Genomic DNA, 23094 nt, shown 5'->3' on the forward strand with positions numbered 1-23094 from the left:
GTCGGCACAGAGCCCCGCTCGGGGCTCGAACTCAGGGACCACGAGATCATGACCTGAGCCAAAGTCAAGCGCCTAACTGACTGAGCCACCCAGGCGCCCCTTAAAGGCATAACCTTAGTATTAATCTGAATAAGAAATTAAGAGACCTGACCTTCATTGGACGCCTCCACCATCCCCGAGTTTTTAGTTCCAGTTTGCTTTGACTTTGTTCCCCGTCGGTGTTTTCAAGTCTGCTTTCAGCCTCACCGTGGGACCCTGGGCCTTCACGCTATTGACATTTGGGCCGGGCCATTCTTCGTGAGGTGCTGTCCCGTTTGTTGTCGTGGGAAGTGCAGCAGCATCCCTGGTCCTAACCCAGGAGATGCCAGCGGTACGCGCTGCTGTCCTCCCGGTTGCGACAGCCCCAGGTGTCTCCAGACGTGGCCAAACGTCCTCTGAGGGGCGGGATCTCCCCTTGGTCAAGAACTACTGCCCGAGGGGCACGCGGGGGGCTCATTCGGTTAAGCGTCCGACTCTTGACTTCGGCTCAGGTCGTGATCTCACGGTTTTATGAGTTCAAGCCCGGAGTTGAGCTCTACGCTGATGGCGCGGACGCTACCTGGGGTTCTCTCTCTCTGCCCCACCCCCTTCTCAAGATAAATAAAACAAACTTTAACAATAAAAGAACTACTATTCTAGGCAAATTAGTCATAAAGAGGCAAAAAGTTGGTGTCTACGATGGGTGTGTGTGTGTGTGTGTGTGTGCACGAGTTTGTGTTCTACAGAGGACAAGGCCCACGAACAAGGGCCTTGAGATACGGAAAATACAAATGTTAACTGGCTGGGGGGTTGGAGCATGTACAGTACCATTTCCATAAGTATGAATATTTAACAGCTAGTCATTTGAGAGCATGATGTAAAGAAGCCATCTGTGGAGGCCTTTATGGAGAGAAAAGAGGCTAAAAGAAATGTGCAAAATGCTTATTTTTAGAGTCCGATTCTCGGCACGTTGGCTTCGTCTCCCGAAAGCTGCCCACGCCGGGCATCAAGTGCACTATTGGGTTAGGAGAGGCAAGTGCCTTGCGGTTGGTTCCAAATCACCAAACCCTCCTCATTTAAGAATTACCACAGAGTATCAGGCAAGGGTAGGAGGACTACGTGGCTGCTACATCAGTCTGGGAGACTTAACGTTTCGGGTTAGTCGTTCGCTTAAATAATAACCACGGGACCGAAGCCGATCGGCAGACGAGAACACACAGCGAATCCTGCTTCCACTCCTCCCACTCGCCCCCGCAGCCCCTAGGGGGCCGTTCCACCCCTCAAGGTAGCCCGTCTCGCCCGTTTCTTGAGTATCCCTTCTTGGGGGAACTCTGGAGGGGACCTCTTTTGGCAACGCCAACACCAAAATGCTCACCTTTGGTTCCAGGCGAGATAAGCTTTCAACAAAGATTGATGTGCGAGCCCTTAATTACTAGAGAAATCCAAACTAGAATAAATTAGAATGGTAGGAAATGTAACGGCGTGAACCCATAGTAGGAAGTTGAGTGTTTCGTGAAGGTGCCCGCTGGTTAGAACAGGAAGACTCTCCAAAACATCCCCCATTTTCATCTCGAGCCTAAGATCAAGATAAATTACGCATCTCTCTCAGTTCCTGCGTTAATCCTGGGTTTTTGTTTAACTTTGTGTTCCCACAGTTTATTTTTTGAGTGGGTTTCTTGTTCAGAGGTATCGATATGAAACTAAGTTCATTCTGCCCTCGAAGGTTTACGTGCCCTGTTCTTTGGTGTTCTACCCACAGGGACTCAAGCTTGAGAAACTAATTTTGTAGTCTGAAACAGGGATTGGCAAACCACAGTCCACGGGTCAAAACCAGTGCATCACCTGTTTTCGAATGACCCTGCAAGCTCAGAATAGTTTTTACACTCTTAAATGGTTGAAAACAATAAAAAGATTGTTTTATAACACGCGAAATTCACATGACATCCAAATTTCAGTGTTGTAAATAAAGTTTTATTGGCACGCAGTCATGCCTTTCCTTCTATGCATTGTGTAAGGCTGCTTCAGTGCTACAATGGCAGGGACTGTATCGCCAAACTCTATGGCAAAGCCTAGAAGTTGGTTATCTGAGCCCTTGCAGGAGAAGCTTGCTGGCTCCTGGCCTACAAACGGGAGTAATGGCAGAAACCGAGCCGAAAATTAATACATTTGGGAATGGATCTCTGATCAAAACCTGACTTGATATAAAATCAAGTCTAGTCTTACTGTCCTGAGGACATAACGCCACATTGGAGTCACTGATTGTGATAAGCTAACCATGATACTGCAACCCACAACTTGTCTGGCAAACTGCCTACCTAACTCGTTTCTTAGGTCACTGGTCTCCAAACTTTTTTGGTCATATATTCAAAAAGGTTTTTTTCCGGGGCGCCTGGGTGGCTCAGTCGGTTGAGCGTCTGACTTCGGCTCGGGTCATGATCTCGCAGTTCGTGAGTTCAAGCCCCACGTCGGGCTCTGGGCTGACGGCTCGGAGCCTGGGACCTGCTTCGGATTCCGTGTCTCCCTCTCTCTGCTCCTCCCCTGCTCATGCTCTGTCGCTCTCTGTCTCTCAAAGATGAATAAACGTTAAAAAAATTGTTTTAAGTTTTTTTTTCTGAGAATACCTTTACTACTGTTGATTAGGTTATTTGTAAGTTCTGTGTATGCTGCCGTGCTAATAGGTACACAGTAAAGCCCACCTAAAAAGAATTTCTATATTCCCCCAGTCCTATGACTGCCCCTTCTTACCAGGTGCAGCCCACTTTGAGCAGATTGCTCCAGAATGTTGTCCAGTGATGGGAATGGCTCCAACGTGATGATGCAAAGGCCTTTCTGGGCTGATGCTTTAGAGATCATTAGAGAAAATGGTCTGTGCTGTGCATTGTCTCCCTGCTTGCTTAAGATGTCGGAGTTCCCAGAATTCTTAGAGCTCTGTCCCATCAAATCCCCAAACTTACAGTTGAAACTAAAGCCCAGGGAGGTTAAATAAGCTGAGGGCTAAGGAGAAGTATATGGGTCCAGAGCATTATTTTAATAATGTTGTTCTGATTTACGTCAAGCTCTTCCACCAGGCTTCCGGTCTCCTTCATCTGCTCTGCTCCTGGCAAGCCAATCTGCGAAATGCCCATTAAACTAATGAGGAACCATTCTAGATCATTCTAAAGCCACTCATTAAAGGGTTCTTTGAGTGTCATCACAGACACGTTTTGAATGGAGCCACTAGGTCTGTTTTCTTCTCCTTTGAGGAGTTTTAACTCAGAGACAGAAGGAAGAGAAGAAAGGGGGGGAAATCCAAGTCGTTTTTGAAGCCTGTTGTAGTGGGTTGAATGGTTGCCTCCTAAAAGATGTGTCCACCTGGAATGTGACCTTTTGGAGGGGGGGGGGGCAGATATCTCTGCAGGTGTAATTAAGGATCTCAAGATGAGGGGCGCCTGGGTGGCTTAGTCGGTTGAGTGGCCAGCTCTCGATTTCGGCCCAGGTCATCACGGTTTGTGGGTTTGAGCACCGCATCAGGCTCTGGGTGCTGAAGCGCAGAGCCTGCTTGGGATTCTCTCTCTCTCTCTCTCTCTCTCTCTCTCTCTCTCTCTCTCAAAATAAACACTTAAAAAGTAATAAAAAAAAGGATCTCGAGATGAGATCATCCTAGATTCGGGGGGTCCCTAAATCCAATGACAAGTGTTCTTATGAGGGGAGAAGACAAGGAAAGAGGAAGGCCGTGGGAAGACTGGCTTGGAATGATGTGGCCACCAGCCAAGGGACACCTGGAGCCGCCAGCCGCTGGGAGAGCAGAGGATTCTTCCCTGGAGTCTTGGAGGGAACACCTTGACTTCAGGCTTCTGACCCCCAGAACCGTGAGAGAACGCACTTCCTTTGTTTTAAGCCAAGTTCCGGGTAATTTGTTATGGCAGCGCAAGGAGACGAAGGCACCGGTTACGGGAAGTGAGCTGTGAGCAGGAAAAGAGAGGGGAACTGCAGACCTTCCTCCAGAGGAGAACTGATCTCCTTTCCAGGACCGTATGGAGGCCATTTATGAAATGTTGTATGTGCCTGACTAGAACACGCAAGGATGCAATTCTTTTCTTTCAGGAAGCTCAAGGCTCGAGAAGGAGGCGGGCCGGATTAAACACAAGAGCAGACACCGGTAGAGGGCAGCCAGCCAGGGGAGACTTTTCAGAGGTGGGAGAGTCGAGCCGGGCTTTGATAGACGAGCAGAAGTTTGCCCGCTGAAACATAGGGGCAAGTTTCATGAAGGCTTAGGTGTGAGGATGAACAAGAACCAGACTCATCACCCAGTCTGGCCCGAAGAAGAATAAGAAACAGTGGGAGGTGAGGGGTGAGGTAATGACTCCCATGTGGTGGGGGGAAGGGGGAGAGCTAAGTGTGGCTGCTGTGCCTAGAACAGGAAGTCTCATGACAGCATGGGGCTTGTCTTCCTTTGGTGCCCCTAGAATAGCGTCTGGCACTTAGGAGACTCTCAAATATTTGTTGAATAAAGGGAAGAGAAATCCCACATGATCTTCTCAAGAGACGCAGAAAAACGCACTTGACAAAATCCAACTCTCATGATAAAAACACTCAACAGACTAGTGATAGAAGAGACATTCCTCCACCTGATAAAGGGCATCTATGAAAAGCCCACAGTGAACATCATACTTCGTGGTGAAACACTGAAATCTTTCCCCCTAAATCGGAAACAAGACAAGGATGTCTGTTCTCATCACCTATGCCCAAATTGTTCTTGAGATTCTAGTTAAGGCAATTAGGCAAGAAAGGGAAAAATGAAAGACATCCCACTTGGAAAGGAAGAAGTAAAACTCTTTACAGATGACATGATCTTATATACAGAAAATCCTAGAGAAACCACACAGACACAAGCAAGTCAGTTCAAAGAGTAAGTTCCAAAGAGTAAGAGCCAAAGACTAAGTTCAGGGAAGTTGCAGGATACACGACAACACACAAAAATCAGTTGTATTTGTATACGCTAGCAGCGAACAATCCAAAATCAAGAAGACAAGTCCATTTTCAACAGCATCAAAAATAGTGAAATACTCAGGAATAATTTTAACCAGAGAATTACAAGACTTGAACACTGTGAACTATAAAACATTGCTGAAATCAAAGGGAAAAAACCCAAGTGTAAAGACTTCCTGCGTTCGTGGGCTGGAAGACATATGTTGCGATTAAGATGGCAATGTGTCCTGGGGCGCCTGGGGGACTCAGTCGGGTCAGCGTCTGACTCTTGATTTTGGCTCAGGTCACATCTCAAGGTTCGTGGGTCGGGCTCCGTCCTGACTGCATGGAACCTGCTTGGGATCCTCTCTCTCTGTCCCTCTTCTGCTTGTGCTCACGCTCTCTCAAAATAAACAAACACTAAAAAAGAGGTAGCAATACTCCTGACTTTCATACACAGATTTAATACGAACCCTATCGGAATTCCAGTTATTATTGGCTGATGGATTGATTGATTGATTGCAAAAATGGACAAGCCGATTCTAAAACTTGTATGGAATTACAAGGAACCCAGAATAGTCAAAACAAGCTTGAAAAAGAAAAAGGTGGAGTGCTCACCCTTCCTAAATTCAAAGCTGACTTCGCCCTACCCAAGGCCAGGGTGATCGAAGCAGTGCCATTTTGGTTTAAGGATAGAAATATAGGCGGATGTCGTGTCTGGGTGGCTCAATCGGTTGGGCTTCTGACTTCAGCTCAGGTCATGATCTCGAGGTCCATGAGTTCGAGCCCCGTGTCGGACTCTGTGCTGACAGCTCAGAGCCTGGAGCCTGCTTCTGATTCTGTGTCTGCCTCTCTCTCTGCCCCTCCCCTGCTCACGCTCTCTCTCTCTCTCTCTCTCAAAAATAAACATAAATTCAAAAAAATTTTTTTGATTAAAAAAAAAAATATATATATAGGTCAATGGAACAGAATTGAGAGTCCAGAAATAAACCCTCACATTTATCATCTATTGATTTTCAACAAGGCTGTCAAGACCATTCAATGGGGAAAAATAGTCTTTTCAATCAATGGTACTGGACCAACTAGATACACACATACAAAGAATGAACTTGGACCCCCCTCACACCATACACAAAAAAATAATTTAAAGATGGGTTAAACACCTAAACGTAAGAACAAAACCTATAAAACTCGTTGAAGGAAGTGTAGGTGAAAATCTCCGTGACCTTGGAATTGATAGGACACCAAAAGTACAAGCAAAGCAAAGGGGAAAAAAATTAGATAAATCAGACCTCAAATTAAGAATCTGTGTGTGTCCAAGGACAGTATCAAGATAATGAAAAAACAGGGGCGCCTGGGTGGCTCAGTTGGTTAAGCATCTGACTTCGGCTCAGGTCATGATCTTGCAGTCCGTGAGTTCGAGCCCCGTGTCGGGCTCTGGGCTGATGGCTCAGAGCCTGGAGCCTGCTTCCGATTCTGTGTCTCTCTCTGACCCTCTCTCTGACCCTCCCCCGTTCATGCTCTGTCTCTGTCTCAAAAATAAATAAACGTTAAAAAAAAAAAAAAAAAGATAATGAAAAAACAGGGACGCCTGGGTAGCTCGGTCAGTTCAGTGTCCAACTCTTGATTTTGGCTCAGGCCATGATCTGGAGGTTTATAGGTTCGAGCCCTGTGCTGTCAGTGCAGAGCCTGCTTTGGAATTCTCTCTCTCTCTCTCTCTCTCTCTCTCTCTCTCTCGCTGCCCCTCCCCCACTCATGGGCGCACTCTCTGTCTCTCAAACTAAATAAATAAACTAAAAAAAAAAAAAAAAAAAAGAAAGAAAGAAAATGAAAAGACAACCCACAGAATGGAAGAAACTATTTACAATTTGTATATCTGAGAAGAAACTGGTTTCCAGAATACATAAAAGAATTAAGTTTGAGCCCCACATTGGGTGTAGAGAGTACTTAAAAATAAAATCTTAAAAAAAAAAAAAAGCATTAAAGGGGTGCCTGGGTGGCTCAGTTGGTTAAGCGTCCAACTTTGGCTCAGGTCATGACCTCACTGTTCGTGGGTTCGAGCCCCGCTTTGGACTCTGTGCTGACAGCTCAGAGCCTGGAGCCTGCTTCCAATTCTGTGTCTCCCTCTCTCTCTGCCCCTCCTCTGCTCACGCTCTGTTTCTCTTCTCTCTCTCTCAAAAATAAATAAATGTTAAAAAAAAAAAAACATAAAAAATGGGCAAAGGATCAGAATAGACATTTTTCCAAAGAAGATATACAAATGGCTGGGGAGCACAGGAAAAGATGTTCGACATCACTATTTGTTAGGGAGAGATGTCAATCAGTCATGAGATACCAGTCTGTACTCACTAGGAAGCCTTAAAAAAAAAAAAAGGCAGAAAATAAAAATGTTGGTGAAGACGTGGAGATACTGGGCCACTTAACGCATCACTGGTGGGAGGGGGAAATAGCACAGACACTATGGAAAGCAGTCTGATAGTGTCTCAAAAAATGAAACGGAGTTACCACATGGCCTAGGGATTCCATTCCTGGGTATAGATCCCAGAGGATTGGAAACATGTCCACACAGACACTTGCACACCCATGTTTCCAGCCGCCCTATTCACAAGAGCCAGAAAGTGGAAAGAATCCAGATGTACCTCAACGGGTAAGGAGGTAAACGAAATGTAGTTTATCTATACAGTGGAATATTAGTCAGCCATAAAAAGGAACAGAGTACTGGTATGTTTTACAACATGGATGAACCTTGAGAACATCATGCCAAGTGAAAGAAGCCAGGGGCAAAAGGTCACGTATTGTATAATTCCATTTATTTTTATTTATTTATTTATTTATTTATTTATTTATTTATTTAATGTTTATTTATTTTGAGAGAGAGTGAGCAGGGGAGGGGCAGAAAGAGAGGGAGACGGAGAATCCCATGTAGGCTCCGCGTTGTCAGCGCACAGCCCGATGTGGGGCTCCGACTCTTACGGTGAGATCATGACCGGAGCTGAAATCAAGAGGCAGACACTCAACTGGCTGAGCCACCCAGGCGGCCCTCTATAATCCTATTTATATGAAGTGTCGAGCGTACGTGACTTCGTAGAGACAGAATTTAGGTTACTGGTTGCCTAAAGCCAGGGGTAGTGAGAAATGAGGAGTGACAGCCATTGGGTGTCTTTTGGGGGTGACAAAAATGTCCTAGAATTAGGTACTGATGATGGCTGCACAACTGTGAGTATACCAAAACCAGCAAATTGTAAATTACCAGTCAATTATTTTAAAGGGGGAAATTTTGTGCTAAGGAAATTATACGTCAATTAAAAACAAAAGGAGGGGGGCGCCTCGGTGGCTCGGTCAGTTAAGTGTCTGATTTTGGCTCAGGTCATGATCTCACAGCCTGTGGGTTGGGGCCCCGCGTCGGCCTCTGTGCTGACAGCTCAGAGCCTGGAGCCCGCTTCGGATTCTGTGTCTCCCTCTCTCTCTGCCCCTCCCTCGCTCACGATCTGTCTCTCTCTGACTTTCGAAAATAGATTAGCATTAACAAAAGTTAACATCGAAAGAGAATAGCCCAGACCATTTGTCGGAGGGATGGGGCAGATCGCTGAGAATCAGGTTCTTGTGCCAAGGAAGACACAAACAGTTAATGGGTGGAGCCAGTACCCAGGTGTGTGTGCTGTGTGAGCTCTGTGCTTGCAGCTTCTAGCCCTGCACTGTCCAATAGGAAAACCGCTAACTCTCGTGGGTATTGCACACTTGAACTGCGGCTAGTCCAGGGGCGCCTGGGTGGCTCAGTCACTTAAGCATCCGGCTTCGGCTCAGGTCATAATCTTGTGGTTCATGGGTTCAAGCCCTGTGTCGGGCTCTGTCCTCACAGCGCAGAGCCTGGAGCTTGCTTCAGATTCTGTATCTCCCTTTCTCTCTGCCCCTCCCCTGCTCACGCTCTGTCTCTCTCTCTAAAATAAACATTAAAAAAATTTTTTTAATAACAACAAAAAAAAGAAATGTGGCTAGTTTGAATTAAGATGTCCTATGAGTATACAATACACGCTAGGTTTTGAAGACTGTAAGATGAAAAGAATATAAAGTACCTTAATTTATGGTCATGATATAATCAAATCATTCTGCTCAAGACATATTGGGTTAAGTATATGATCAGTTTTGCCAGTGTCTTTTACTTTCTAAACTGTGACCACTGAAAAATTGAAAATGATGTTTGTGGCTCGCATTTATATTTCTATTGAACAGTGCTACCCTGTGGGACCCTGGGGCAGCAAAGGAGAGGGTGACATCAATTCATTCACTAAGTAAAATTTCACTGAGCACCCTTGGCTGAACTAGCTTAAAGCTGATCACCGGGGGCACTGCTTAAGCTGGAGAGGGGGTATCACCTTCACTTTAAAAAAAAATGTTGGGGAGCCTGGGCGGTTCAGTTGGCCAAGTGTCTGACTTGACTCAGGTCATGATTTCACAGTCTGTGGGTCTATGGGTTTGAGCCCCGCGTCCGGCTCTGTGCTGACAGGTCAGAGCCTGGAGCCGGCTTCGGATTCTGGGTCTCCCTCTCTCTCTGCCTCTCCCCAGCATGTGCTCTCTCTAATAATAAATAAATAAACTAAAAAAAATATATAAATAAACATTAAAAAAAATTATTCTTTGTAAGTGGGCTCCACGCCCAACCTGGAGTTTGAACTCATGACCCTGAGATCAAGAGTCAATACTCTGCGGACGGAGCCAGCCAGGTGCCTGTCACCCACGCACTTTTAATCCTAAAGGGAAGGAAGGAAGGCATGTGTGGTATCCCCTCCCTCCAGGCAGAGAATTTGACGCGTTCCTCACTAGATCCAGATGTGCCTGAAGGTCTGTGACTAATGAAAAAATCTGCAAGGCATGGCGATTAAAAATGGCAGAAAAGGGTGGGCATCTTGTGTATTTTGACGCACTTTACTATTTAAGCTGAACCCCAAGAAGCAGTACCTTCAAAAGCTTAGTCATCTAATCCAAGATATATATTTGATATGTTTCAGCCAGACCTGAGGATGGGCTGGAGGGGTAGGCGTTGAAGGAGAACCAAAAACTGTAATGCAAACTCCAGAAGAGTAGCAACGTCAAATTCATCCTCCTTGGCGCCTGGACAGGTGCCAGGCACACAGTAGGCGCTTCTCGAATACCTGACTGAGGTAAGATGTACAGTTACGTGAATTAAAGAGTGAATTTTCCAGAAAAGAGGCCTTTGGCTTTCGTCAGAATCCAAGGAGACTCGCAGGCCCCCAAGGAGTTAAAAACCACTTAATACAGACAGGGACACGAAATTTATTTGAAATCAATGTCAAGAATTGGTTGTTCTTATTCTGGGGAATGGCCAGACTTCGGCGTCTGGAATGATCTACGTGCTTAAAAATACCACTCGCCACCATTTTCTCCAGGTAATTTTCCATCCCTGCCCCCACAGTCAAGGGGGAAAAAAGTAATTCTGAAATCCTACCTCGCTATTTAAAAAAAAAAAAAAAGAAAGAAAGAAAGGAAGGAAGAAAGAGACGAAGCAGTAAAATCGCGACTATCCAGGCACACGGAGAGCCTCGAAGAAGAAAGGGACCCACGCGGGCCTCGGGCGCCGCCGGGACCCAGCCCCCCAAACTTTGCCAAGTTGCGGGCGCCGAGCGCGGCCGGAGGCGCGGGGCGCGGCCGCGGGCGGAGCCGCCCCCTGACGCCGGGCCGCGGCGCGCCGGGCCGCCCCCTCCCGGCCCGGGCCGGCCCCGCTGGCTCCGCTCAAAGTTTGCGGCCGCCCCTGCGCCCGCCCGCCCGATGTATGGGTGATATACTGCAGCGGGTGTCAGGGTGAGGGACGGCCATATTTGCCGGTGCGGCCCGAGCCGTCAACAACAAAAAGTGCGCGGGAGCTCGGCGGGCGCACGGACGGGCGCTCGGACGCCGGGCCCGCCTCGCCGCCGCCCGGCCTCGCCGCCGCCGCCGCCGCCGCCGCCGCCCTCGCGGGCCTGGCCCCGCGGCGCCCCGGCGCGCCCCGCCGCTCGGGGGGATGTCTTACAAACCGAACTTGGCCGCGCACATGCCCGCCGCCTCCCTCAACGCCGGTGAGTGAGTGCGCCCCGCGGGCCGCGCGCGCCGCGCCCCAAGTGCCGCCAAGTTGGGGGCCGGCGCGCCCGGCCCCGGCCCCGGCTCCCGGGGGCCCGCGGTGGCCGGGGGCGCCGGGCACCGGGTCCCGGCCCGGGGCAGCGCGGCCGCCGCCGCCATGATTCCGGCGCCCGAGCCGCCAAAGTTCGCGGGGGCGCCCCGCGCCGGCGGCGGGGATCGGCCGGGTCGGGGCCGGGGGCGCGGGCGCGGGCGGCCGCCGCGGTCCCCCCCACGCCGGCGGCCGAGGGATCGCGGGGAGCGCGGCGGGCGAGGGCGGGGGAGGCTTTTCTCTGCTCCTTTTTCCTCCGGCTTTTGGGCGGCTCGGCGAGGGCCCCTGCCGGCGGGAGTCGGGAGCGGCCGGGCCACGCCGGGAGCGGGGCGCGGGGCGCGGGGCCCGGGGCCCGGGGCCCGGGCCGCCCTTGCGGAGCGGGGGCGCGGGCCCGGGCTGGGGGTCGGGGGGCCCGGGCTGCAGGGGTGCACGAGAGCAAGGCCCAGCCACGCGTGGGCCGGGCGGGGGCGACCCGCGTGCCAGGTGCAGGCGCCCCTTAGGGCGCGGGGCCGCTGGGGTCACCGGCGGTGCAGGGGACTCGATCGTCAGGGGGCGGAGGGGGGCTCGGCCGGGCGCGCCGGAGCAGGGGTACCCGGAACGCGGCACGCCGGAGGTCCTCTCAGGCGTGCGCGGAGTGACAGAAGTTGGGAGACTGGGGGTTCCCGAGTGCCTGCGGGCGGTGGGTGGGAGCGGCGTTTCAGCGCAGACCCCGCGTCTCGGAGCCCCCAAGTCTGGGCTTGGAAGGCCCCTTGTGCGGAAGCCAGGGAATGGGCTGGGGGCGTCCTCTCTGTTCCCCGGGGGCTGGACCTGGGTGATCCCAGGAAACTCCTCCAGAAGTTGTCAGGAGCTTTAGGCCGTGCCCAGGGGGCTTGCCCCAGGGATCAAGGGAGACCCGGGGTGGGAGGGAAGAAAATTGTGAGTTAGGGTGTGACCGACTTTTTCCCGGTGCCTGGGTCTTTCTCCTTTAGACGCTTGGTTGGAAATAGACTTCCAAAAAAGCAGGCGCGCTGGAGGGGGGAGGGGGCAGAGGCCTTGTGGGGGAGGGGATTGGCCTTGCTGGTCAGAAATGCCACGTTGGCAGTTGGCTGCAAGTTTTGGGCCTTGTCTCCAAACGATGACTCCATCACTCCAAAAATCTGAAGAGGAACCCAGAAAAGCCATATATATATGTATATGTATTTTAACTTACGGGACACTGATTGGGGGGTTGGAAAGGGTTAAGATTTCAGGGTTCGGTTGGGGGCATAGTTGAATCGATTACGTTTGGTTACTGAGTCCCAAGAGCAAACAGCCACTATTTTCTCAAATGTTCTCACCACCGTTGGGGTCTGCAGACCTTACAAAGACAGGCTTTGTGGCCCAGGTAGGATTTTTCCCGGACTCCTGCGTCTGTCTCTGGGGTGGGCTGCGTGCAAGGTCTTGCTGCCAGCCTGGACACGCTGGAAAACTCAGGCCTGCCCTAGTATAGTTGAGGCAGGTGCCTTAAACGGGGACTTTTGGGGGTTGGGGTCAAGTGACAGGGGCACCCACTCAGGACCCCTGAAGCCCTGTTCTGGGCTGGCCGGCACCTGTGCACAGGTTTTCTTCCATGGTGAATTCCAGGAGGACTGCTGAGGTCCCCAGATAATCTGGTGTTTTCGTGGCGGGCTGCGCCCTTCCCCATGGACCCTTTAGAAAGCCCCAATCTCCCCCTGCCATTTGCATCCAAGATGGACTCTCCGCCGCCGCTCCTCCGGCTTCCTTGTCATCATCCCTCACGCCCTCCAGCCCTGCCTCCTCGCGGGTTGCCAAGCCGCGGCCTGGCCGGTGGTGGCAGTGGCGGAGTTAGACAAAGCCCCCGCCTCCCCGCCGGAGAGCACATCCCCCCCCCTCCCCAGGCGCCCCAAGTGGCGGGAAGGCCGCCAGCTCCCCAGGCCCAGGCTGCTCTTTGTCTGGCGTGGGGGCGGGGAGCTGCGCCTGGCCCCAGGAGCTGCTGGCCTCTGCCAGTCCCTCCCTCGGCTCCGGGCCCTCCCTGGTCCCCGCACACTGCGCGCATTGTCTGTGATGCTCAGAGACAGCCGTGCTCACGCCCAGTCTGGTTTTCTCCCTGGCCTCCTGCAGCCCGATGCACCGGCCCTCCCTGCCTCTGCAGGAGTCGAACTCAGGGCCCTTCTGCCAAGTCTCTCCAGGACCACAGAAGCCCCCACCCCCACCCCCCGCCGCCCCCGCCTTCGACACCGAGTAAGGGACTGGCATTGGCACAGAATCGGGGTCATGTACCGCGTCACCTGATGATGGGAGAGGCAAGCCCAGAGCAGTTGTCTGACCTTCCCCCCCCTCCCCAGCCCCAACTGGGCGATTTCTCCTCCTTCTCCCTTAGCCCCCCGAGACTTAACCCTAGCCCCGTGGAAGAGTGGGATCTAGAGCCTTTAGACATTCTATTGGGAACCATTGCCTCAAACAGATGGAGAAACTGAGGCCCAGAGAGCGAAGGCCCTAGTCCAAGGTCACGCAGCCAGGAGTGGCACAGCCAGACCGGTTCCTGGTCCGGGCCCTTGTCAGTAGGAGAGAGGATGGGCCAGGGAGGGAGACAGGAGCAACAAGAGGTGAGGGCAAAGGGTGGTGCAGAGAATGCACACCTGAGTCCCCTCGCCTCCTGCCAGGGAGTGGAATCTTCTAGACACTTGAGGTGCTGTGTGGTGATACGTAACCCCGTGGGCCCTGGCATTTAGCATTCTGGCCTTCCAGAGAGGGGCGATGTCTTGTAGTGGTCAGGACTGGAACCCGGGTCCGGGGCTGCAAAGACCACACTCACTGCCCACGTCAGAGGGTTGAGGAAGTTGGGGTTTGGCTGATGTGGTGAGGGTGCTTGGGGGGCACCCACCCAGTCCCATTTCCTGTGCTCTGGCCCCTGCACATCGCGGTTGCCTTGGATGGAGGTCACGGACGCGCTGGTGGTGCACCCCCGTCCTGAGCGCTGCTTGCCTGTAGCACAGGTGTATTATCCCCACTCCAGAGGCATGGCGACTGAGGCTAGGAGTGGCCCGGTGATGTGCTCACTTAGCAGCTTAGAGGTGGCAGAATCCGTATTTCCCGACTGGGCATCCCACATTTGAGCCTAAACCTGGGTCCCGGGGTGTGAGGAGGTGGTGAAATCCAGGGCAGGCCTGAGAGCGAGAAAGACATCTTGGGTCCAGAGCTGTCCCCGGCTCCTAGAGGGAGGGACGGGTGTCAGGGGGCTAGCCTCCTCTGTGCCGTGTGGCTCAAGGGAACACCTCCCCTCTCTGGACCGTTTGTCTCTCTACCCTGAGGGGCTCCAGGGCCCCCCTCGGGCCCCTTCCACTCCATCAGCCTGCGCCCCTGAGCTTCCTTCCTCCCCTTCCCTCCCCTGCTCACACCAGATGAGCAGCTGGTCGGTTTGGCCAGCCTGGCACCAGCTGTCCATCCCCGGGGCCAAGTCTGCGTAGTCCGCCGTGTGCGCGAGAGACCGTTCGGCTCTGGGGGCGGCAGGCAGAGGGGGAGCTGCTCCTCGACTGGGCGTGGAGGCAGGCGGGCGGCTGCCGAGGAGGGCTAGGTAAATTCTCCATGGTTACCGCTGTTTGTAATTCTGCAGGACATCCTCTACCCGCTAATGGCCACTTGGACGCCATTATGGGTCTGCATGCTGCCAGTTACTGAGCCGGAGCCGGAAAATTCCCTGCTGATGACTCCCCACCCCCCCATCCAGGAGACTCCATTCTTAGCTGGGTCCTGTCCCCACGTGGTCCCTCACAGATGAGGGACGGTGTCTCCGAGTGTTGCAGTCCATGAGTGGGGCCCTCTCCCTCCCCTCTTTGGATGTGAGCCATCCGGGGCGTAGAATCAGACTGTCAAGAGTCCTGTCCCCACTTTGGGGAGGGAGCCACGGGGGCTCAGCGAGAGCGAGAGGCTTCTGAGGACACACAGAGAGGCTGTGATGAACTCCGGATTCCTGACTCGGTGTCCGTCGAACCCGGCCCCAGCCAGGGTTGCGTCTCAGATCCTCTAAACCCTCCCTCTGTCTTCCTTAGCATGCGTCCAGCGGAGATTTGGGCACGCGGGAAGCTTTAGCCCGATGTGGACCAGCCTCAGGAGCAGGTGCGCTCTTGCGGCAGTGATGTGGCTCTAGGTCATCGACCTCTGGGGAGCAGGACCCAGGGAAAAGGGACTAGCGAGGATTAGGCTGAGAATGGCAGCGGGTTTCACCTTGGCCACCGAGCCTGACTGCACGGATGGGAAGTTGTTCTGCGGTCGATGAGCGACGTCCGCCCTGGTGGCGGGTACGAGGAGCAGTGAGCCGTTAGCTGCCTTCCGCCATTCGTCTGGGCTGTGTTGGCCATCGCCAAACCAGAGGACGGGAGCGGGGTCTCTGGCCCGTCCTGCGAAGACAAAAGACCACTGTTGGTGGCCTGGGTCCTGGGGAGGGGGACTGTGGCAAGACCCAGAGTCTTTGCTTTGGGTACGACTACACGATTCCCGAACTCTCCTCTCCTCCCCCCACAGCTGGGAGCGTGCACCCGCCCTCCACCAGTATGGCGACGTCCTCGCAGTACCGCCAGCTGCTGAGCGACTACGGGCCACCGTCTTTAGGCTACACTCAGGTATGGCAGCGGGGGGACGCCTGGCAGGAGGGCTTCTGGCCTGGCCACTGAGGGGACATGCTTCCCACCGTCCAGGGCGGGGGAGCTGGTGGGACAGATGAAGGAGTAAAAATGATGTAAGGGAGCAGTCGTCTGAGCTTCCTGGCTGGGTGTGTCAGCGGGGGAGCGGCGGGGTGGGGCGGTTCACGGGGCACCGAGAGATGGGGGGCGGCGGGGCGGTTCATGGGGGCACCGAGAGATGGGGGATGGGGGAGCCCAAGGAAAGGCTGGAAGCCCTGAGCGCCGCTGTTCCATTGGTGCCACCACCCATGTGTATCCCTGGGCGGGGGTCTCTGATCCTGGTTCTTGGGGAAGTAAGTAAGCCTGACCTGGGCTCTGGATCCGAGCCTGGACAGAGGAGAGGAGACCCTGTGGCCCCTCACTCCCCACAAGGTCACGGCCCCAGCAAAGATAAGAGGACAGGGCCGATATCCTCCTGGAGCCCAGGTGCACTTCAGTGGGGGCTGGTGGCCCCTGAGCCAGGCCATTTGGGTTTCCACCTGATTCTGCCACTTCCAAGACTGACCCCTGCTTGGTGACCTCGCGGAGATGCGGTTCCTCGCCATTGAGTGGGGTCGATGCTGCCACTGGCCTCACTGCCTGTTGTTGCTCGTGGAGGGACCCGGCCAGGCCGTGGCCGCGGTAGGGTTCTCTGCTGGAACGTGTCTGCGTTCTGAGGTCGCCGTGGAGGCCGCCCCTGGGACGGGCTGGTGGCCGGTCATGCCCCACCAGGCCGCGCTGTCCCAGGAGCAGAAGCGGGTGTGGCGCCACCGCGGGAAGAAGTGGCGGCGGCGTGTGGAGGGCGCTGAGGAGCTGGGCAAGGACGGGAGGAAGGCCCTGGAGGCCAGGAGACAGAGGCAGCAGAGGAGGAGGGAGGAGCAGGCGAGGGCCTTGTGGCGGGGAGGGGGGACTCGCGGGGACCCCCTCCTCACTCCTTGCGGTGCTTGCTGGGGCGGTGGGTGGGATCTGGAGAAAAGGGTTTTGTGGGGTGGGCCCTGACGGGGGCGGGGGGGGGTGGCAGAGGATAGGTGAACTGAAACACCTTCTGGATTCTGTCCAAATGGTCTTTGGTAGTTACGTGTAGCCCTGCTGACCCCGAGGTGTGGCCCCCGTCTCACGCACTTGCTCTGGACTGTCATCCCCCAGGATGTTCTGGCGCGTCCACCTGGGTCCCGGGAAATTCCCGGTGGACCCTTTCTGGCCGAGAAAACCAGTTCTCCTTTTCCTCATTTGAGATGATAAAAGTTTTCTGGAGGCCGAGTTTTCTGGAGGCCGCTAGTGGTTTCCTCAAGTGTAGGAGGACAGCACAGAGGCCCGGCAGTCTGGTCTGTGGTCGTCCCTCAGGCTGGACCCTCTGGGTCGGCCTCTCCCTGCCCTGCTCTCGCTGCGGCTGGCCTGTGGTGGGGTCCTGACCGTGACCTTGGGGTCAGGTTAGGGTTCGGTCCAGCTAAACTTCTCCTTCTCATTCCAGGGAACTGGGAACAGCCAGGTGCCCCAAAGCAAATATGCTGAGCTGCTGGCCATCATCGAGGAGCTGGGGAAAGAGATCAGGCCCACCTATGCGGGGAGTAAGAGCGCCATGGAGAGACTAAAACGAGGTAAGTCGGGTCCCCGACTCCCTGGACCTCCCTGCTGGGTGCTAACTGCTGTGAAAGATTTTCTGGGAGGAGAGTCCCCTACGCCCCAGGGGCTCCCTGGGCTCCCAGTTTGTTAATCTGATATGTTGACGGCAGGCAGGGGCAGTGGGGGGGCGGGTGTGTGGGATGTGGGATGTAGACCATCCTTGGGATCTGATGGGAAGGCCTGGCGTGCCTCGGGGGAGAGTCCTCGTGCTTTAAACAAGGAATCTTTTTTTTTTTAATTTTGTTTTTTTTTTTTGAATATTTATTTATTTTTGAGAGACAGAGGGTGAGTGGGGGAGGAACAGAGAGAGAGGGAGACACGGAATCCGAAGCAGGCTCCAGGCTCTGAGCTGTCAGCACAGAGCCCAAGCGGGGCTCGAACTCCCGAACCGTGAGATCATGACCTGAGCCGAAGTCGGTCGCTCAACCGACTGAGCCACCCAGGTGCCCCAAATTAAAAAAATTTTTTAAAGGTGGCTCAGTTGGTTAAGCGTCTGGTCATGATCTCACGGTTTGGGAGTTCAAGCTCTGCATCGGGCTCTCTGCTCAGAGCCCACTTTGGGTCCTCTGTTCCCCTCTCTCTCTGCCCCTCTGCTCTACTCCCCTCTCTCTCAAAAACAAATAAACATTTAAAAAACAAAAAAAAGAATCAGACACTTAATAGACTGAGCCACCCAGGTCCCCCCCCCCCCCAGCTTTCAATCTGTTTAAATGCCATTTAAATGTAAAGTATGTTCCAAGTATGCTGTTATTAATACTAGTGAAGGCATCAAATTTGTTACTGATTCTCTCCCTAAAACAGGTATCCGGGGATCCTTAACATAACTGCCCCTGTGTTTCCATGTTGGTTACTTGTTTGTACAGGATAATTGCTTACACAGGTTCAGGAGTGTCTGGATTTCAGTTCCATGTCTCTGAGTTTCAAAGCAGGTTGAGAACTGCTAGAGGACGTTAGAGACTTCTTGTTAGAAAATCTGTACGTAATACGAATCCCAGGCATCCCTAAACAAGGAATCTTTATAGCCCAGGTCCTGCAGCTTTGTCTAATGTTGGCCGACACCGGTCCCGGGAGCTGTAGGAGGTCAGACGCACGGGTCCCCCTCCTCTGGGGGAGCCGGTGACCAGGAGTCATGAGGTCCCGGGTCCTGTGCTGCCCTCTGCTGTCAGATCTTTGGAGCAGAGCCCAGTGGGGCGCATGGGTCCTTCCTGGTCTGGGCAGACGAGAGCGACAACACTGCGAAATTCTTCTGTGACTGAAGAGGGAGGGCGGGAGCATGAGGTCACAGAAAACAGGTGACTCCCGTGAAGATGTGACTGCCCGAGCAGGTGAGATAGGTTGTCCCCTCGCTACGTGAGTCGGGCGGAGGGGAGAAGAGGATTTCTGTTTTAGAAGGTGGCTGTTCAGAGCAGCAGTGGCCTAGGTGCGGATTTAATTTCAGAAGGGATGTGGGGTTTCTGAAGAAGGTTGGAGAGGCAAGTTTGGAGAGAAATGAGAGGAACGTTCTGTGGTTATAAGTGTGGGGCATGAGGAGGGGCTGCCGTGGGGGCGGTGACTCGGCAGCGATGGGCACGGCCGGCTGAGGACGGGCGCCTGCCCACAGCGGCGGGCTTCACCGCCCTTGATGAAGCCTTTGTGGAGGGACCGGCCGACTGGGTGGTGAACGGGCACCGGCGTGCGGAAGGGGAGCTGGCAGTAAGAGGCTGGACCTGGAGAGGACTTGGGGAGTGGTGGGGTTGACCTGACCTGAGCTGGGGGTGAGGTGGGCATCGCTCTGCGTCTGGGCTGCTATTTGGAGTCAGGAGAAGCAAAACAGTCCTGGCACCCGGCGTGCTGGTTCCCTGAGTGGAAATCCCTGGGAAGATGCTGGACGCCAGAGTCGAACAGGCGATCTGCAGTCACCCAAAAAACCTGTTGGGTCAAGTCAACATACAGATAAGCCTGGTGACCCCTCCAGGGCATGTCTTGCGTGAGCACCTGTGAGCACCATTGGTCATGATGAACTATAGCCAAATACAAGCTAGCCAAGTTTATGTCATAACGAGGTTGAAGAAGGGTCATAAAAGGCGCAAGGGAGTCAGGAGCATTGGTGATCGGTCAGCAAACTGCAGCCAATAGGCCAAGAATGGTTTTTAGTTTCTAATGGTGAAAAATGATTTTGTGACACGTGAAAAGTATCTGAAATTCACACTTCGGCGTCCATAAATAAAGGTTTATTGGAATATGGCCACACCCATTGCTTGTATAATGGCTGCTTTCTCTATCGATACAGTGGCAGAGTTGAGTAGTTGTGACAGAGACCGTGTGGCCTGCAAAGTCGGGAGATATTTACCGTCTGGCCCTTTCCAGAGAAGGTCTTCTGAAGCTCAGAGATAAGATTTGTGACACGTGGGACGCCTACGTGACTTGGGGGACGTCATTCACAGCGCCCTCCGGCAGTCGTCTCTCAGGAGGAATAGATTCTTGGCGTCTATTAAAACGAGATCAGTATCTCACGGAGTTCAGTAAAGGCTAAACCGAACAAACCCCAACAACCAAACCATAACCACCAGAGCAGAGAGAGAAGAGATGCACAGGGGCGTGGTAGGGCAGAAGAAGCGCGCTAGGCCCCCCGGCGGGCGGACGTCACGGTGGACCAAGGTTGAACAAAAATGAGCAGTCTTGCGTTCTAACTGTGCAGGCTGGACATTGGACAAGTCCCTTCTAGAGTTTAGAATGTGAAGAAGCCAGAGAAAAACAAGGATTTGAAGTCACAGACTCTCCAAAGTGGGTCAGGTTTAGTGAAAGCGGGGGACACGTTTACTCCAGTCATCTGACGGTATGACATGAAGAGAGCTTGCTGGTTGCCCCCTTGTGTGCAGGAAGGGATTGTCAGGGAGCCAGGAAGAGGAGTGTGGCCAGGAGAGAAGGCCTTCCAGGAGGGGATGGGATGCTAGCGCCTTTCCAAACCGCGGGAACCCTGGGGTGGCTTGGATGCAGGGCCCCAGTTCCCTTCCAGGGTGAGGGTGTTTCAGCTGGGTTGTGAAGGGCCCTCTCTTCTGGAATGGGTCCTGCCGCATGATTCTCAGCCTCTGCTTCTCTCCCAGGCATCATTCATGCCAGAGGACTGGTTCGAGAGTGCTTGGCTGAAACGGAGCGGAATGCCAGATCCTAGCTGCCTGTTTGCGTGGAAGGTTTTCCGTCTTCTTCCAAGAAGAGAAGTTATAGCTCAACTCCCACGTTCAGATGAAACTCTTGTTTTCAAAATGGTAACAGTTCGGTTTCTCCTTCCCGTGTCCCTGCCATGGTTCATGAGGCTCTAAGATTGAGAAATATTTTGCCGTTGATTAGGATTTACATTTTAAATAGTTAGGAATTACCCAGGTTTTTTTTTCTTTTTTTTTCAAGCATTGATTTAGAAGATGCACGGAAAAGATACCTATCTCACAGCAAAGATACCAGTGTCTCCCTTTTATCTTCCCTTTTGAATACCGTTATGTTACCCAGATTGTTCTTCGTTCCTTTTCATAAGCTAATACAACAACTCCAGGGTTTTGTTTCTAGTGCATACGTTTGCCACATGGTGTGGATTCTGCTTAATGTAACTTCTTTTGTGCTTAAGCATTTGCCTGCATGACTATTAGTGCTTTGAGGTCAAATTTAAAAATGCACAAGTTATAAATACAGAAGAAAGAGCAACCTACCAAACCTAACAAGAACCCCCGAAAATATTCCTACTAAGACTGTGTGTGGATTTCAGTTCTGCCTTTCGTGTAAGTTGATCCAAACATCTGGAAGAAAATGATTAAAACTGTTTGCATCTTTGTATGTATTTATTACTTGATGTAATAAAGCTTATTTTCATTAACAATTTGTGTGAAGGTGTGGGTTCCTTGAATTCTTAAGTGCTATCTTAAGAAACATCTCAGTGAGAGTGGCAGATACCTGTCACGGTGTTTTTCCACCTGGCCCAGAAACATTTTGTGTGACGATGCTGTTAACACCACGGGTCGAGGAAGGAATGTGTTTGCTTAAGTCAGAAGGTAGGGGTCAAAAGTAGCATCACAGCGCGTCTTAACTGCAGCTGAGTTAAACTCGTGCCGAGGATGAACACAAGACATCAGTGGAACCGGTGTTACTGACTCTGCCCACTGCCTCGCTCGCGATGAGGCCATTCTCTGATGATCCTGTGAACATTTCCGGGTGCTAAATAAAGGAATCTGTTTTTCAGGGGCGCCTGGGTGGCTCAGTCGGTTGAGCATCCAACTTCAGCTCAGGTCAAGATCTCTTTGAGTTTGAGCCCCACGTCGGGCTCTGTGCTGACAGCTCAGAGCCTGGAGCCTGCTTCGGATTCTGTGTCTCCCCGTCTCTCTGCCCCTCCCTTGCTCATGCCCTGTCTCTCTCAAAAAAATAAAACCTTAAAAAAAAAAAAAAAGGAATCTGGTTTTCATATAATGCAGCTGCTAAACGCAAGCTAGCTCGCTCTGGCGCTCGCCGAAGAATGGCCTGCTCTGTGCTGGGGAAAACCAGGTCGCGCCGGATGTGTTGAGAATCTGGTGGTCTCCAGCAGTGCCTTCCGAAGGAATTTTGCGGTAATTTTTACTACGTTCCGTAGGCACTAATCCCGTGTAATGAGGATTCACTGTGGTGAGGGGGAGACAGAGACAGATGAGGGACGGGGGCAGTTTTGCAGGCATAAGGCAAGGTCCCAGCCATGTCCGTTCTAAAGGCCGCCAAGAACAGGTTCTAGGGAGCGGGCTTATCTACCTCTCTTTTGTGCACGTGACGGCAAGTCCTGGAAGGTACGAGAAAGGAGACAGACTGAAGCCTCTGTCTCTCCTGTCTACGGCTCCCCATTTCCCTTCCCACCATTACCGGCTTGTCGTGTGCCATTGCAGGTACCTGGCCGCCTTCTGAACGGGGAAGGGCCCCGGATGCCGCTTGAACTTCCAAACCAGGTCACTCCAAGGTGAGAAGAGCCCCACCTGGCTGCCTTAAAGGTAAATTTATTTGGATCCGTGCACTGGGCGTGCCGTCTGTGCCTGCGGAATGGGCTGGTTTTGACTGCAGACCTCGACATGGGCCTTCTCGCCCCATGGCTTCTTCCCCCTACTTGTGTTATGCGTGAACTCCAGATGTGTTCTGACAAGCCAAGCTACTACTCCTGCCTAAAAACCCCAAACAGTTGTAGGGTCAAATGCAGCTTGAGTGATCGGTGTTGCACAAATTCGCAAACAAATCAGGTTCTGGGCCTTCATCTCATAAATCTACTTATAAGTCAACTCCTAGGGAATGTCGGGTGTATTTTTTTTTTGTTTTCTTTTTAAGTAAGCTCTAAACCCCACGTGGGGCTCGAACTCACAACCCTCAAGCGTTGCGTGCTCTACTGACTGAGCCAGCCAGGTGCCCCCATTGTGTGTATTTTGACATCAGAGAGGATATTTGGCAACATACAGTCTATTAAGTTAATGGGGTAAACGGGCAAGTAACTTACTGACGTGTACATCTTTCTCCATGTGGTTTTCTCTCATTCTCTTAGCCTGACGTTAAGCTAAGGGATGTCAAGTATCACCTAGCCATGACCTCCCAGTGGATGAACGGTGGCACTAAATGCCATTAATGTTTGGCTCAATTCCACAGTTCCCCCCGCCCCAAAAATGGACCTTCCTTATTAATGTTTTCTTTTTTGATAATAAAACAAGATACACAAATGTGTAGCTTAAAAAGATATGG

At 52.7% G+C, this 23094-nt stretch overlaps 1 protein-coding gene across 2 annotated transcripts; it reads left to right on the forward strand.

Moving 5' to 3' along the window:
* Positions 1 to 10882: 10882 nt before the first annotated feature.
* Positions 10883 to 21232, forward strand: CDK2AP1 (cyclin dependent kinase 2 associated protein 1). 2 transcript variants are annotated; one of them, XM_053901952.1, is made up of 4 exons: positions 10883 to 11036; positions 15626 to 15723; positions 17234 to 17360; positions 20469 to 21232. In XM_053901952.1, exons 1-4 carry the CDS (start codon positions 10982 to 10984, stop codon positions 20534 to 20536), a joined length of 348 nt encoding a protein of 115 aa, XP_053757927.1. In that variant the 5' UTR covers positions 10883 to 10981; the 3' UTR covers positions 20537 to 21232. The 2 variants fall into 2 exon arrangements, with proteins under 2 accessions (XP_053757927.1, XP_019323180.1); XM_019467635.2 differs by lacking the exon at positions 10883 to 11036 and adding an exon at positions 14986 to 15220.
* The last annotated feature ends 1862 nt before the right edge of the window (positions 21233 to 23094 follow it).

This window comes from Panthera pardus, unplaced genomic scaffold (assembly GCF_024362965.1).
Source record: "Panthera pardus isolate Hobbes unplaced genomic scaffold, ASM2436296v1 HiC_scaffold_15, whole genome shotgun sequence".
NCBI lineage: Eukaryota > Metazoa > Chordata > Mammalia > Carnivora > Felidae > Panthera > Panthera pardus.

Coding starts and splice junctions, on each gene's coding strand:
- CDK2AP1 (XM_053901952.1), top strand. CDS start 10,982: ATGTCTTACAAACCGAACTTGGCCGCGCACATGCCCGCCGCCTCCCTC. Junction 11,037..15,625: donor CGCCGCCTCCCTCAACGCCG/GTGAGTGAGTGC, acceptor CTCCCCCCACAG/CTGGGAGCGTGCACCCGCCC. Junction 15,724..17,233: donor CGTCTTTAGGCTACACTCAG/GTATGGCAGCGG, acceptor TTCTCATTCCAG/GGAACTGGGAACAGCCAGGT.